At 43.9% G+C, this 15,200-nt stretch overlaps 2 protein-coding genes across 3 annotated transcripts in view; one reads left to right on the plus strand and one right to left on the minus strand.

Moving 5' to 3' along the window:
- POLE (DNA polymerase epsilon, catalytic subunit) overlaps positions 1-15,200 on the minus strand; it is a 78,967-nt gene that overhangs the window by 46,746 nt on the left and 17,021 nt on the right. The window contains exons 3-8 of one of the 2 annotated variants that reach the window (XM_080986140.1): positions 7,128-7,386; positions 5,035-5,170; positions 3,795-3,875; positions 3,335-3,379; positions 1,961-2,053; positions 724-878 (exon numbers count right to left, since the gene is read on the minus strand). In XM_080986140.1, coding sequence (XP_080842266.1) covers positions 724-878; positions 1,961-2,053; positions 3,335-3,379; positions 3,795-3,875; positions 5,035-5,170; positions 7,128-7,213 — 596 coding nt within the window. In that variant the 5' untranslated portion in view covers positions 7,214-7,386. Of the gene's footprint in view, positions 1-723; positions 879-1,960; positions 2,054-3,334; positions 3,380-3,794; positions 3,876-4,167; positions 4,456-5,034; positions 5,171-7,127; positions 7,387-15,200 lie in introns of those variants that run through there. The other variant, XM_080986141.1, reaches the window with a different exon arrangement.
- Positions 7,727-15,200, plus strand: part of PXMP2 (peroxisomal membrane protein 2) — an 11,671-nt gene continuing 4,197 nt past the window's right edge. Inside the window, exon 1 of the mRNA XM_080984368.1 lies at positions 7,727-7,950. Coding sequence (XP_080840494.1) covers positions 7,802-7,950 — 149 coding nt within the window. The 5' untranslated portion in view covers positions 7,727-7,801. The remainder of the gene's footprint in view (positions 7,951-15,200) is intronic.

Raw genomic sequence — 15,200 nt, forward strand, 5'->3', positions numbered from 1 at the left:
CACATGCAGCTGCTGGGTGACTTTGGGCTAGTCACACTTCTCTGAAATCTCTCAGCCTCACTCACCTCACAGAGTATTTGTAGTGGGGGAGGAAGGGAAAGGAGATGGTTAGTCGCTTTGAGACTCCTTCGGGTAGTGATAAAGCGGGATATCAAATCCAAACTCTTCTAAATATTGATATCCAGTTGTAAGTATTATCATTAGGACCCATGGAAAGGATGGGGGGGGGGGGGAAGTCAGAAGATTCAGAGTAATCTTGGTATTTTGACTTTGAATTGTTTGTATTTTGTTTATTTTATTTAAAATCAAATATTTTTTTCACAGGGAACTGCATCTGTTCGCGGTGGGCCTTGTCTCCCCCACCTGTCTACCACAAGTCATCACAATGATGTCAGGCAACCTGCATTTACCCATGCATTTAAGTCAAACCATGCCAGCAAAAGCACAACACTTTAGAAGCCCCAGTGATCAGCAGTGCCTGCAAAGCCCCTTTTGGACCAGGCATGTCTTTATCCGCTCCATTACTGATGTCATATAGGACCTCAGATGTAAGGCATGTGGCTGTGCTTTGGCCAAAGCAGTTTGGCGGGCCAAATGGGGAGACCTGGCGGGCACAATCTGGCCCACAGTATGGAGGTTCTCCATCACTGCAAGACAGCTCAAATGGGTCCTTTTGACTCAGTCCAAATGAAAATGACAGTGGGCCTAAGGCAGCTCCTCTACCTGGTCAGCATAGCGGTGTAAGTGTCCATCGCTTGGTCCCGTTCCCTGTTTTTCTTCACAGCAGGTGTGATCTCCTTGCGCACCTTTACCAGGTCATCCACCGTGTTGAAAGAAAGCTTGAGGTAGGTCCGCTTCAGGCCGACCAGGTGATTTGGCTGAAAGGAAAAGAGAGAGACCATTAAAAGAAGGCAAGCTTTAAAGAAGAATTCATTTAAGAGATGTGTGTGGACTAGTGGGGGGAGGAAGTAAAGATGAAGCAAAATAATACCAACTGAAGACTAGAGGGGTGATTACCATTAATTAATTGTCTTAAAGGTAAAGGTACCCCTGCCCGTACGGGCCAGTCGTGTCTGACTCTAGGGTGGTGTGCCCATCTCATTTAAGAGGCCGGGGGCCAGCGCTGTCCGGAGACACTTCCGGGTCACGTGGCCAGCGTGACAAAGCTGCATCTGGCGAGCCAGCGCAGCACACGGAAACACCGTATACCTTCCCACCAGTAAGCGGTCCCTATTTATCTACTTGCACCGGGGGTGCTTTCGAACTGTTAGGTTGGCAGGCGCTGGGACCGAGCAACGGGAGCGCACTCCGCCGCGGGAATTCGACCGCCGACCTTTCGATCGGCAAGTCCTAGGCACTGAGGCTTTTACCCACAGCGCCACCCGCGTCCCAATTAATTGTCTTACATACACACAAATTTCAAGGTGATGTACAAATAGCAAAGAAAAAAAGGGGGAAACGAAAAACTATTTGCCTGGTGCTGAACGATGTCAGCACAATGTTGGAGTCACACTTAGAAAGGGGAAGCTTGTAGACCACAGATTTTTGGAACCCTTTCACCCCTCCTCTCCCCCCCCCCAATAATTTTTTATTGAGTTTTTAATAATTTTATACGTATAAAACATAACCGTTTCAAACATTAAAATACAAGGTTCTTTTGAACCTTTGGACCTCCTTCCCTCCCTCCATGGGTTCCATGTATCCATTTGTTATATAACCACAATTATCATAAATAATTCCACATTACAAGTGTTATTACATCCCTGTTTACAGGGGTAAATTACATGTTTCAATAAATTACGTATTTACTCCAGTCTTTAGAAAATGCTTGCATCTTCCTGGTTTCGGATCTTCCCTGTCAGTTTTGCCATCTCTGCATACTCCATCAGTTCACCCCTCCTTTCCTAAATGCTTGGGCAACTAAAACATTTACAGCCGTATCAGCAAAGGCATTTCTCACCAGGTCCAAGTCCTCTTTGGGTACAGTGTCCAGTTTTGCTATTTTGCCCTGGAACTTCTTGGAAAGGAAGGACGACACTTCTCGGTCACAACCCTGAAGAGACAACCAGGCATCAGCGACGCTAAGAAGAGAGGCCACAGGCCCAAACTCCACACAATCATAATTATTTCCACACGCTCTATCCTCAGGGAACAGTTGCCACGTAGTATAGTCTAAACAATGGTTATAAGCTGGATTTTTTTACCCTACCTTCACCATAAGGTCCTAGAATTATAGCATCAGAATCAGTTAAAACAATTCACAGCTAGAAGACTGGAGGGGATCCTATATCTGTCTACCAGGTGTCAAAGGTTAGCCTTGTACACTGTGGAGGAATTTAGGCCAATGGAAGGGGTCCACTCAAATCAAGTGGGAAGCTTTGCCTTGCTGGGCCTCCCTGTTGATCTGAGAATGCAACTAAAATGTGCCCAACAATCTCCTGAAATTGGACATTGCAGTAGTGCTAGGCAAGCTTCAAAGAAGACACCCATTGCTGATTATTATTACTTATTTCATTTATACCCTAGCAGTCCTCCTGAAAGAGCAAACACATCCATAGTCTTTCTTTCTTTATTTTTTTATGGTTTAAAAACATGCTATCAGCCAGTTATCTTAGGGCTGCCAGGAACAGTGCATGTCAGCCATCAAATGCCGGGGGGGGGGAGACAGGACATGGATGTTTTTAATCTCCTCCTGGACATCTACAACAAGGGAAGCAAACACACTTCAGCAGGAAGGGCATTCCTCAAATGGGGAACTACCACCGAGAAGTCCTTGGATGCGTCTCTTCCGACGTTCCTTGGACGTGACCCCGCTGTTTCCCCAAGAGGGAAACTTCCAGTCCCTCCGCACCGCCTTAAACGCCTCTATCAATGTGCATCCCCTTTTTCTAAACTGAAAAGCCCCCAATACTGCAACTTATTCAGAAGTCATGTGTTAAGCCCTGTGATGTCTTAACGCCAGCTAGGCAGCCCCCGGGTGATGGCACCGGCAACAAGGCCTCACCTGCCCAACAAGATGGTTGATATTGGGATATTTTTAGGTATTTGGGTCCCAACCCATTTAGGACCTTATATGCTAGTATGAGCCCTTGAATTGGGCTCAGAGGCTCACCAGCAGCTAAGCTTCTCATTGAGAGCCCTTCATTTCCAAGGAACCCCTTCAGTGTTAAATCACAAACCAAGCATAGTGGTCATGAAATCAGAGCTTTTTAGCCTGCCTCATCCCTCCTCCTTCCTTGTATGGCATGCTTAGAGCTAAAGCATTTCAAATGGTGGAAGGGTTCATTCAAGAATTGCAATTTCAGGTACAAGTCTCTGGGATGTCTATACTAACCTTTTGGGTTGCAATGTAGAAGTATGGCCTATAGGGCAGAGCCACCTAGGAAACAAACAAAAAATAGTGAGCCCCACGCAATCATACATTACGAAGGCAGGGAGGAAAATGTACTGAAAAGTTTTCTGGTGCTTAACTTTTCTGTGGAAGATTTTCAATTTTTTAAGTTCAGTAGCAACAATGAATTGTAAGTACAACATCAGGCTCAGCTGACAGCTTAGCTTTGTTTACGAATAGAAGTTAAATAAATAGGCCAAATTAGATCACTCTCTGGGTTCTGGGCTCACGAAGACATAGTATGAAAACCACTGCTCTGCAGACTCCCACATCGAAAGGGAGGCGAGAAGCTTGATTTGGCGTACGTTAAAATGTCCGTCCCCCCCGCTCCCTCCTCAAATTTCCAGTAGGCTCTTAATGTGGTCTGCCATTAATTGGTCTCACACTGCTCTGCTGAACTCACCTTAAACCTGCTTCCGTCCTCCTGTATGAAATAGTAATCCACAGCGCTGACCAAACGTTTATCCTCATCTAACACCTCCGTCTAAATCAGACAAGGGCAGCAAGATCAATCAAACAGACAGACAATGCCATTTCCTCAACATAGGACTCTTCATTTTACGTCTATATTGTTGTCCGACTCCTTACTTGTACTAATCTGCGACTACCAATAATAGCAATGTTTCACCTTGGAGCAGGATTCTCAGTGTCCTGGAATCACATCGTTTCTTGAAAAAGAAATTTTCATTTTAATTTCATGTTGTTGTCCCTTTATATCGTTTCAGGACTCAATTTAAGCGAAGAGTTACATCAGCCATGAGTTTATTCACACTTACCTTTTGCTCCGCTCTATGTCTAAGTGTTTTCATTTGCCCTGAACTTTCCCTGCAAAAACCCACTCTTTAAAGTTCAATCAGAGGAAACATCAATTCACGTTTTTCATGAATTTAACATTTGCTCTGATTGAGCTTTAAAGAGCGAGTTTTCATGAGGAAAAGTCTGGAGGGGAAAAAAAGGGTGCTCAGACATGAAGCTTTAAATTGCGGGCCACACCTGGAAAGAATGGAGGAAAAGTAACCACGGATAAGCCGTATAAAACTTTAATTGTGTGAAGTACTAAGCTGCCTGTGTGGTGAAATGAAGGCTCCAGGCTGTTTAGGTTGACATTGAGAAATTCTTGAGTAACATTAAGGGCAATCTGGGGTTTGTTGCATCATACAGTGTATTACTGTGATGTCACCCTGACAGGACAAGTGAGTGGGGCTAAGCATAGTCATGCAATGAACCTTATTAGTAGATTTTTCAACTGGGGCAGTAAAATCAAATGTCATTTTCTGTCCCTATCTTAGCCAACTGCAGACAACATTCATTCTCCATACTGAACCTTCCAATGACGCCGTCTTTGGAATGGCCTGCTCTTAATTCAATTTCTCACACCTCCCTCCATGGCAACCACAGAAATAAACTAATTTAAGCATGCTATTGTTATTTCATTTCTTACAAGGAACTGAAGGTGGCATCTATGGCTCTCCCTGTCCCCTTTTATCACCAGAACAGCCGAGAAGGCATTTGAACCCTGGTCTCTCAGGTCCTAGCCCAATACTCTAGCTGCTGCTGCTGCTGCTGCACACAGGCTCTTTAGCAAAACAATCACGTATGAGCTTTACACATGAGATGTTAAAGGAAAACGTGCCGGTACCCACAGGGTGCATGTTGATCAACCATCCTGTCCTTTCGCCTGGTTCTTTCATCCTCTCAAACCCGAATTGCGCATCGATCTTGTCAGTCCACTGGGTGCGCTCCAAACGCTTGAGGGCAGAAAACGAGGCGCTATCATCCCTGTGGCAAGAGAAGGGAAGAAACATCAGCACCACATAAAACAGAAGCTGGAGCAAACACTGAGAACAGTGAAAAGAAAAAAAACTTTTGCTACACAGCTTACCGAAGTGGTTGTAGCCAGGGACATAAGTGGGTTCCCCATGACTCAACTTTCAAATAAAAAAAGGAAAAACAGGCTTCTAGTCCTAAAGGCTGCAAAAATATGTTTGAATACCCCATAAGCTAGAAGCAAATAGATTTACTAGTGGTTGGAGATAAAAATACTTTATTCTCCAACTAGCGTAAATAACTGTATTTTATAATGTAAAATTGGCGTGGGAATTACTCACGCTTACTTAATTTACCTTATTACTGATTTTCACAAGCTGTTCTGAGCTTTTTCAGATAAAGCAAGACACAAAATGCTTCAAATAAATACATTTAATGAAAAATAAAAACTGATCACCCATGGCAACAAAAAACAGGTTGTAGGACCAAGAGCCGAAAAATTTCAAGGGTGAGGGAAATTCAATCTGTACATGTTCTCTGTACACACTTTTGTGTGTGTTTATTTTACAGGCTGGTGTTTACTTCAGCTCTAGGTACTATAGGAAAAACCCATTGCAGGCATCCGAGACGCCTTCATTTGTTGACAAAAATGGCAGGTGCTCTTTGACATTATTTTATTTAGTTAATAGACTTTTAAAACCACTTTTTAGGCAAAAATGCCTTCCAAGGCAGTTTGCAGCCATATACAGCACAAACCCATTAAAAATACAGCAAATAATTAAACATTTAAAATATCCATTTCTAACCAAGGTATACAGTAACATACTACAAAATAAACGGGGGGGGGGGGAGCTTAAAAATAACGCCCACCTTGCATATTTTAATTATTCCCAAAGCCCATAAAAATCTTGTTTAAGGTAAAAACATTCCTGTTCTCCTAGGCCTTTGGCTAATTAAATAATATATGGCCCTTTAAACTGTATGTGGGGGTTTATTGGTTTGTTTTGTTACTACGTTATGCTTGTTTTGTTACTACGTTGTGTTTTTATATTGAAAACCACTCTGGGATCTTCGGATGAAGGGCAGTATAGAAATATAATAATAATATACAGAAATTAATTAAATTAGCGTGCAATGGGGCTTGTCTGATCCCACTTGGGATCGATGGGAGTGAGGCACTATGGAAAAGGTTCTGGCCTATAGCTCCTTCTAGTAGTTAAGGAGATCCAATCTGGGATACATTTTCAGGTTCATATACCCAGATTATTATTATTATGAGGTTACAGGGAACCAGGCAGAGGGCCTTCTCGGTAGTGGTGCCCACCCTGTGAAACGCCCTCCCATCAGATGTCAACTATCTGAAATAAACAACTATCAGAAATAAACAACTATCTGACTTTTAGAAGACATTTGAAGGCAGCCCTGTTTAGGGAAGTTTGTAAAGTTTGATGTTTTATTGTGTTTTTAATATTCTGTTGGGAGCCGCCCAGAGTGGCTGGGTAACCCAGTCAGATATGTGGGGTGTAAATAAAATAAAATAAAATACAAATTGTATTTATACCCTGCCCATCTGGCTAGGTTTCCCCTGTCACTCTGGGGAATTTAATTTTATTATTATTATTAATTGAATTTATATACCGCCCTGTACCCGGAGGTCTCAGGGCAGTTATTTTCCATGTTCTTACACAAATGCCAATCCCTTTCCCAAGAAATACACTATGAGTATATCCGGGTTCCTGTGACCGTGAATGCACTCTGCACATGTACAGAGGATCCACAAATGCCAATCCCTTCCCCGACGGATTCGGAAGAAATGCACTCTGCACAAGTTCAGGGGCAACCCTGCACTTGCGGCGAATGCACTCTGCACATGCTCAGGTGCTCCCCACCCGCCCATAAAAGCCCCAATTCCTGCCAAATGACACTCTGTACATGTTCTGAGGGGGCCCCTCCGCGCCCCTTTCCTCACCGCGGCGGCGCCTCTCCCTCGCCGCCTTCTGCGGGGGCCTCCGTTCCCCACCGGCGACGCCGCCCGCCGCCTCTCCAATACGCCATCCCGGCCAGACTGAGTTTCGCGCGCTCTCAGAAACCGCGCGAGATTCCCCGTTCCCGCGAGCGAGCAAACAAGCGGCGCGACCCGCTGTCATCCGAGAGCCGCCGCCAATCATGGTTCCGCCAGTGGGACCGCCCCTATCCTCCCGCAGCCAGTAGGAGAAGAGGAATCCACCCTGAGGAGAAAAGAAAGAAAGAAGTGGCTCCGCCTTCCCGCTCGCTGTCAAAGTCTCCTCACAAGCAAGGCTAGCTCCGCCCCTACGCGCACCACCCGGCTCCTTATCCCTCTTTTCATTGGGTAATTTTTTTCGCCTCAGCTAACCGTCCCGCCCACATTCGCGTCCGGCTCCGCCCCCCCAGGCGCAAAAGTTTAGGACTCTTGTGTGTGACTGTTTCGCCTGCTTTCTACGCCACGCCCACTTATTGTGTCGTAATGCCCGCCCTCTCCCCTCTGATTGGCTCATTTCGGGGGTCGATACCGCTGCGTGGGCGTGGCTAGCCCAGCTTCTCGGCGGCAGCCGCTGAAGCGCATGCGCAGTGGACCTCCCGGAGCGCTTTTTTCTTTGCTCCTCCGTCCGGCTCGTCTGCGCGATGTCTCCGGCGCTTTCCAAGCCCGAATCGGGGCCGCTGCCCCAGAAGCTGCTGGCGCGCTACTTGCTCCTGCTGCGCCTCTACCCGGTGCTCACGAAAGCCGTCTCCAGGTGCGTGGGCTGCGAACCTCGGCATGCTTTTACTCGGGAGTAAGAACCCCACTCAACTCAATGGGATTTACTCCCGAGTAAACGTGTTCTGGAAACAACTGTTGCGGTTCAACTAAGTTCTACTTGAAGGAGACCCGTTGGAATGAACGAAACTTAGTGATGTCCATTCACTTCAATAGGTCTACTCTGAGTAGGGCTGACATTGGATCCAATCCCCGGAAACTGCATTTGCTGCGGAGAAATACCTATTTAAGTCTGTAGGGCTTACTCCCGAGTAAGCATTCAGTCAGGTGGCTGCCCAGGAACAGCCTCCTGTTACCTTAAAACTTAATTTCTTAGGAAGAAAGTCCCATTGAACTTAGTTGGGGCTTACTCCAGAGAAAGCATTTCAGAAGCCGGGTAGTCCTGTTTTAGAATCATGCAGTCTTAACTTATGCGGAGCAGGACCCCATGGCATTCAGCAGGACTTACTTCTGAGTAGCCACTGTGAATCACTAATCTTGGGATCCTAGGCATGCAAGTTCTGTTGAACTCAGTGGAAATCCATTCTAAGCAAAGCAGGTTTTCACTGGAAATCCATTCTACGCAAACTAGTTTTGTCTGTCCGTTTTTTAAGAATCTTCTTTTGCTTTTTGAAATACATGTTATTAGTTTGCTAAAATGCATGGCAGCGCTGGTGGAGGGTGATGGGAGTTGTAGCATTTCAACAGCACCAGTTTGGAGGAAGGTGGCTTAATTCTTCTGTTTGCAGAGATGGGCCAGGGCACTGTATCATTTTCTTGCAAGGAATCTCCTGACTTCCTAGAACTGAGCGCTGGTTGTCACTCTCCTATGTCAAACTATTTTATCTTCTTACACTTATATGCTGCCCTTTGCCCCCAGAGCTTGTTTTGTGTTATTGCTGTTGCCAGCGGTCAGTGTGTTTATTTCGTTCATCACCTCCTTGCGACACCCTTGCAAGGAAGGATAGGTTGAGAGCGATTGGCCTGAGGTCGCCCAGTGGCTGGGCGGGGATTTGAAGCTGGTCCTCACCTCCAGACCTAGGCCACATTCACACTGTACGTTTAAAGCTCAACTGTACCACTTTTAATAGTCCTGGTGATTAAAGAATCGCGGGAACTGTAGTTCTGAATGCTGAGATGTCACCTCTGCTGGGTTTTTTGGTTGGGCATGTAAAGTCTGCAAGCCAGCTTTAATTTGCATTAAAAGGTTCCATCCCAGGACCAACAGATTTTTTGGAAATAATCTCTGGTAGTTCAACTGTTTGAAAGATCTCAACCTTCAGATTAGAACCTTCCGTGAAACTTCAACAGCGTCTTGCAGGACTGGTTTCGCAACCTGATCCACCAGGCTGAATGGAGCAAGATTTGCCCAACTCCACATTGCATTGTTGTGGAAGCCAGATCCTAAGTCTGAGAAACTGGTCTTAACTGAGCTGAAAAGGGCTTATGCACGCTGTGGGTTAAACCACAGAGCCTAGGACTTGCCGATCAGAAGGTCGGTGGTTCGAATCCCTGCGACGGGGTGAGCTCCCGTTGCTCGGTCCCTGCTCCTGCCAACCTAGCAGTTCGACAGCACGTCAAAGTGCAAGTAGATAAATAGGTACCGCTCCGGCGGGAAGGTAAACGGCTTCTCCAAGCGCTGCTCTGGGTTGCCAGAAGCGGCTTAGTCATGCTGGCCACATGACCCGGAAGCTGTACGCCAGCTCCCTCGGCCAATAAAGCGAGATGAGTGCTGGAACCCCAGAGTTGGTCACGACTGGACCTAATGGTCGGGGTCCCTTTACCCTTTACCTTATGCTTATGTAGGAAAGCAGCCTTAGCCTGCACAGCGTTCCCAGTTGGGCGCAAGAGTTGTTTCGTGAAGGCAGCCCTGTTTAGGGAAGTTTTTAATGTCTGATGTTTTATTGTGCTTTTAGTTCTGTTGGGAGCCACCCAGAGTGGCTGGGGAAACCCTGCTAGATGGGCGGGGTGTAAATAATAAATTAATAGTATTATTATATTTTTATTGTCAATGATTTCTGAAATGAATTGTCAGCATGCTTATTCTGCCCTAAGCCTTGGCAGGACACATAAAAGGAAGCACTTCAAACGGTGCTTAGTTAAACTGTGGAACTCACTCCCACAAGACGCAGTGGTGGCCTCCAACTTATATAACTTTAAAAGAGGGTGGACAAATTCATGCTAGCCACAGTTGGAGGCAGCAATGCTTCTGAATACTAGCTGCTGGGAACCACAGGTGGGGAGAATGTTGCTCTTGTGCTCAGGTCCTGCTTGTGGGTTTCCCCCAGGCATTTCGGCGGCCACTGTGAGAGCAGGAGGCTGGACTAGGTGGGCCAGTGACCTGACCCACCAGGCTCTCCTTATGTTCTTAATACAAGGTTTTAGTCTCTAAGGTGCTTTGAGACTCTGTATGCTCTGAAGCTTCTTTGCCTCATTGCTCTGTGGGAGTAAGGGTGTTCTCTCAGGTTGGCCACCGCCTGCATTGCTTCAGTTTCCACACTCTTAGCAAAGAAATGGGGTCAAAGCTTTGGGGTGCGAATGTTCCGTGGGGAGCTATACTTGTTCTGTTGGGAGCCGCCCAGAGTGTTGGGAGCTGCCCAGAGAGTCAGGTCCAGTATACCTGAAGGAGCGCCTCCACTCCTATCGTTCTGCCCAGACACTGAGGTCCAGTGCTGAGGGCCTTCTGGAGGTTCCCTCACTGCGAGAAGCCAAGTTACAGGGAACCAGGCAGAGGTCCTTCTCGGTAGTGGCACCCACCCTGTGGAACGCCCTCCCACCAGATGTCAAAGAGAAAAACAACTACCAGACTTTTAGAAGACATCTGAAGGCAGCTCTGTTTAGGGGAGCTTTGAATGTTTAACAGACCACTGTATTTTAATACTTTGTTGGAAGCCGCCCAGGGTGGCTGGGGAGACCCAGCCAGATGGGCAGGGTATAAATAAAAAATTATTATTATTATTAAGCATTGAAAACAGGCTTTCTAATGAGCTGGGTCATGCCCAGCTTCATTCATGTAGCTGTTAATTCCATTTCCCCAGAGTTTGCCTAACTGCTAATTCCCACATTGTGCTTGAGCTTTCACACGGCACAAAAGCCACTTCTGGAAAACTAATGTGATATATAGCATGTTTAACACTCATTTCCATGTTCCTTGATTCCAGAAAAAAAAAATCCATCGGTAGTCCTCGTAACCTGGGACTATTATTATTAACCTGGCACCACCACCATCATCATCCCCCCTTTCCCCCCAGACCAGGACCCAAGGCATCTTACACAAATTAAAGCTAGACAGATAAAATACAAATAGCTAAAATCATATAAAAGGTAATCTTTAAAAAGTAATTAAACTAGAATAGAGTTTAAACAGTATATAACACAAATCTATTGAAATAGAGAAAATAAAAACAGCACAGCACTCTTAAAAGTCCTTTCATTAGAAAGAAAAAGAAAAAAAGTTCGCAAAGGCCTGTGGGAATAAAACAGCCTTTGCCTGCTGGCAGAAAGAGAACAAGGATGGAGCCAGTCTAGCTTTTCCTGGGAGGGAGTTTCACAGTCTGGGAGCAGCCACCAAGAAGGCCCTTTTCTGTGTGCCCAGCAAGAGCGCCTGTGTGGGTGGTGGGATTAAGAGAAGGGCCTCCTCCGGAGTTCTCGGAAATCAGGAAAAATCCTATAACAGAAGCACAAAGGGCAGAGGATTAGCATCAATGCCTAGTGATGGTCTTTATTATATCACACCATGCCCACTGATGTGAGGGTGATTCTGTGTGACTTATCAGTCAAAAAGCTGCAGTTCCAGATAAAGTCACAATATATAGGACACAATATACAAATGGAAGATTGGGGAAAGTTATGGAAAAATAATTTAAAATTTACGGATTGTATATTGCTGAAAGAGAATTACAGTGGTACCTTGGGTTACATACGCTTCAGGTTACATATGCTTCAGGTTACAGACTCTGCTAACCCAGAAATATTACCTCGGGTTAAGAACTTTGCTTCAGGATGAGAACAGAAATCATGCAGCGGCGGTGCAGTGACAGCAGCAGGCCCCATCAGCTAAAGTGGTGCTTCAGGTTAAGAACAGTTTCATATTAAGAACGGCCCTCCGGAACGAATTAAGTACTTAACCCGAGGTACCACTGTATATGAAAATGATGTATAGATGGTATATTACACCGGTGAAAATGGCAAAAATGTGTTGAAAAAGTTCCAACAAGTGCTGAAAATACAAAGAAAAGGAAGGTACCTTTTTCATATGTGGTGGAATTGTAAAATAATTAGAAATTATTGGGATATGATTTACAATGAAATGAAAAAAAAGTTCAAGATAACCTTTGTTAAAAAGACCAGAAGCGTTTTTATTAGGTATTGTAGGTCAAGATTTATCAAAAGACAAGAAGAATCTATTTATGTATGCGACAACAGCGGCTAGAATTTTATTAGCTCAAAGATGGAAAAGCGATGAAATACCAACGAAAAACAATAGCAAGAAAAGTTGATGGAATATGCTGAAATGGCGAAGCTAACTGAGGGACTCAAAGATAAGGACAACCATGACTTCAAAAAAGATTGAGAACCTTTTATGATGTATTTACGGAAACAATGCATTGAAATGAACTCACTTGCAGGATTCGAGTAATACACTTACAATGGACAAATATAAATAGAAAATAGAAAAATGAGGTTAAAATGTTAAGAACAGACTAACAAGGTACAACGTTCATTTTAGTACATAAGGCATATAAATTATATGCAGAAGAAATAAATACAGTGGTTAATAATAAGTAATAATAATAATAATAAGTTAAGTACTTAATTTGTTCCGGAGGTCCGTTCTTAACCTGAAACTGTTCTTAACCTGAGCACCACTTTAGCTAATGGGGCCTCTTTCTGCCGCCGCACCGACGGAACACGATTTCTGTTCTCATCCTGAAGCAAAGTTCTTAACCCAAGGTACTATTTCTGGGTTAAAAGAGTCTGGAACCTCAAGCGTCTGGAACCTGAAGCGTCTGTAACCGAGGTACCACTGTATGCTATAAACCAGAAAGAGAAGTTGGGGGGGGGGTGTTAACTGAAAATGTAAAATCTAATTTGAATTTTTGATTATGCTAAAACTTGTTGTAAAATCTTAATAAATATAATTTAAAAAAACAACAACTGCAGTTCCATGACGCAACAAGCACCGCAGTGCGAAACGAAAGTTCGAAAATGGGATAGAAGCTCTTGCCTTATAATCAGAAAAGCAAATGCAATGCTCCCCAAAGTTGAATGCATCATCTGGCTGAATAGATGACTTTCTTTGACAGAGTATTGAGCAAAAAGTGCTTGAGTTCTCAAGGGCTCATTTGGGTCCCCTTGCCATCCATCTCTTGAGAGCTCTTGCAGATCTCAAGATGAAGGGGTTGGGAGTATTTCCAATTCCCAGTAACCCACGCTTCTGTTGATCTTTTTGTGTTTTGCACAGGGGCTCACCTGGAGAAAGGGGTGGGGCAGAAATTAGATTCCTTTCTCATATCATAGAATTGTAGAGTTGGCAGGGACCCTGAGAATAATCCAGTCCAACTCTCTGCAGTGCAGGAATATGCAGGGATCGAACCTGCAACCTTGGCATTATCAGCACCACACTCTAGCCCAGGCATAGGCAAGCTCGGCCCTCCAGATGTTTTGGGACTACAACTCCCATGATCCCTCATGGGTCAGGGATGATGGGAATTGTAGTCCCAAAAATATCTGGAGGGCCAAGTTTGCCTATGCCTGCTCTAGCCAACTGAGCTATCCAGGTTAAAAGCAAACCTTCCCGAAATCACACTTTCCGGAACAATGCATGAACCGAAACTCAGCCATCCGTTGAAATTCGTGCTTCTCTGAATTTTGCAATCTGGTTCTCCAACCAAGTAATGTGCTCAGAGATACATTGACTAGGGTAAAGTGTGGGAAGAAACGCATACGTCAGAGAAACTAACATAAAAAAATGTGTTCTGTTAGATTGCACCAGGTTGGGCAAAGCTAAATGAGATGGACCTTTGGTCTGGTCCAGCGAGGCTGCTGTTAAATCCTGGACGAGTTGTAGAAGTGTGTTAATAATCTCCCCAAGTAACCTACAATTGCATGAACTGACTCACTCTGAGATTCTGAGCAGTTATGATACAGGCCTCTGTGTTTACGAAGCCAGTTTGCCAAATTCCTCTTCTTTGAACCTGGGATTTTAACTAGATTTTAACGCTAGAACTCGTGGACATCCTATATATAATTTTTTAATTAGTTTTTTAACATATCATTTTCAACAGTAAATAAACATACTTTTACATCTTATTCAATTTTTTTTTACTTCCATCGGTCCTGTCTGAAAATTTTCCAATCTAATCTCTTAGTATGCATTTCTTATTTTCCCTATTCACATTTCAAACTCATAACCAATATCTCTATCTTTTTCTACTTTGTAACACTTCATATATTTCTCCTTACAAAACTTCTTCTAGTCCTACTAGCGAAATTTGTTGATTGCAGTTGCTCTTCAAACAATTCATATACTTCTTCCAATCTTCTGTAAATCTCTGGTCCCGCAGGTTTTGAATCCTTCCTGTCAATTTGTCCAATTCTGCATAGTCCATTAATTTTGTCTGCCATTCTTCTTTTGTCAGAATTTCTTCTTGCTTCCATTTCTGGGCTAACAATACTTTTGCCGCTGTTTTTTTTTTTTTTTAAATGATATTTATTAAAATTTCAGAGAAAGAAAGAATTACACAAAAACAAAAAGTAAAAATACAAGCAATACAAGCAAAATACAAAATACAGAATAAAAGAATAAAAGACACTTAAAAAGAAAAAAAAAGAAAAATGGATCAATCTTTCCATAGCTTACATTCATATACTTGTTTCCCTGACCTCCTCATACCTCCCTTTTTTGTATTCCAATTTCAATTAGTTAAGTCAGCAATTAAGTCAGAACTTTCTTTATGTATGCCACAACAGCAGCAAGAATACTTATTGCAAAGTATTGGAAGACACACTCTGGAAGAATGGCAGATGAAGGTGATGGACTACATGGAATTGGCGGAAATGACTGGCAGAATCCGAGACCAGGGAGAAGAGTCGGTGGAAGAAGATTGGAAGAAATTTAAAGACTATTTATAGAAATATTGCAAAATTAATGAATGTTAGAATGGTGTTGGAATGAAGCTAGGTGGTTTAAGCAGTAATGCTATAAAGGTGTATGTAAAAAAGGATTGATAACAGATGAAAATTTAAAGTTATAGTATATTAAGTTAAAGGATCATGAGAAAACAA

Source organism: Podarcis pityusensis (genome assembly GCF_964106645.2).
Source record: "Podarcis pityusensis genome assembly, chromosome: 16".
Lineage (NCBI taxonomy): Eukaryota > Metazoa > Chordata > Lepidosauria > Squamata > Lacertidae > Podarcis > Podarcis pityusensis.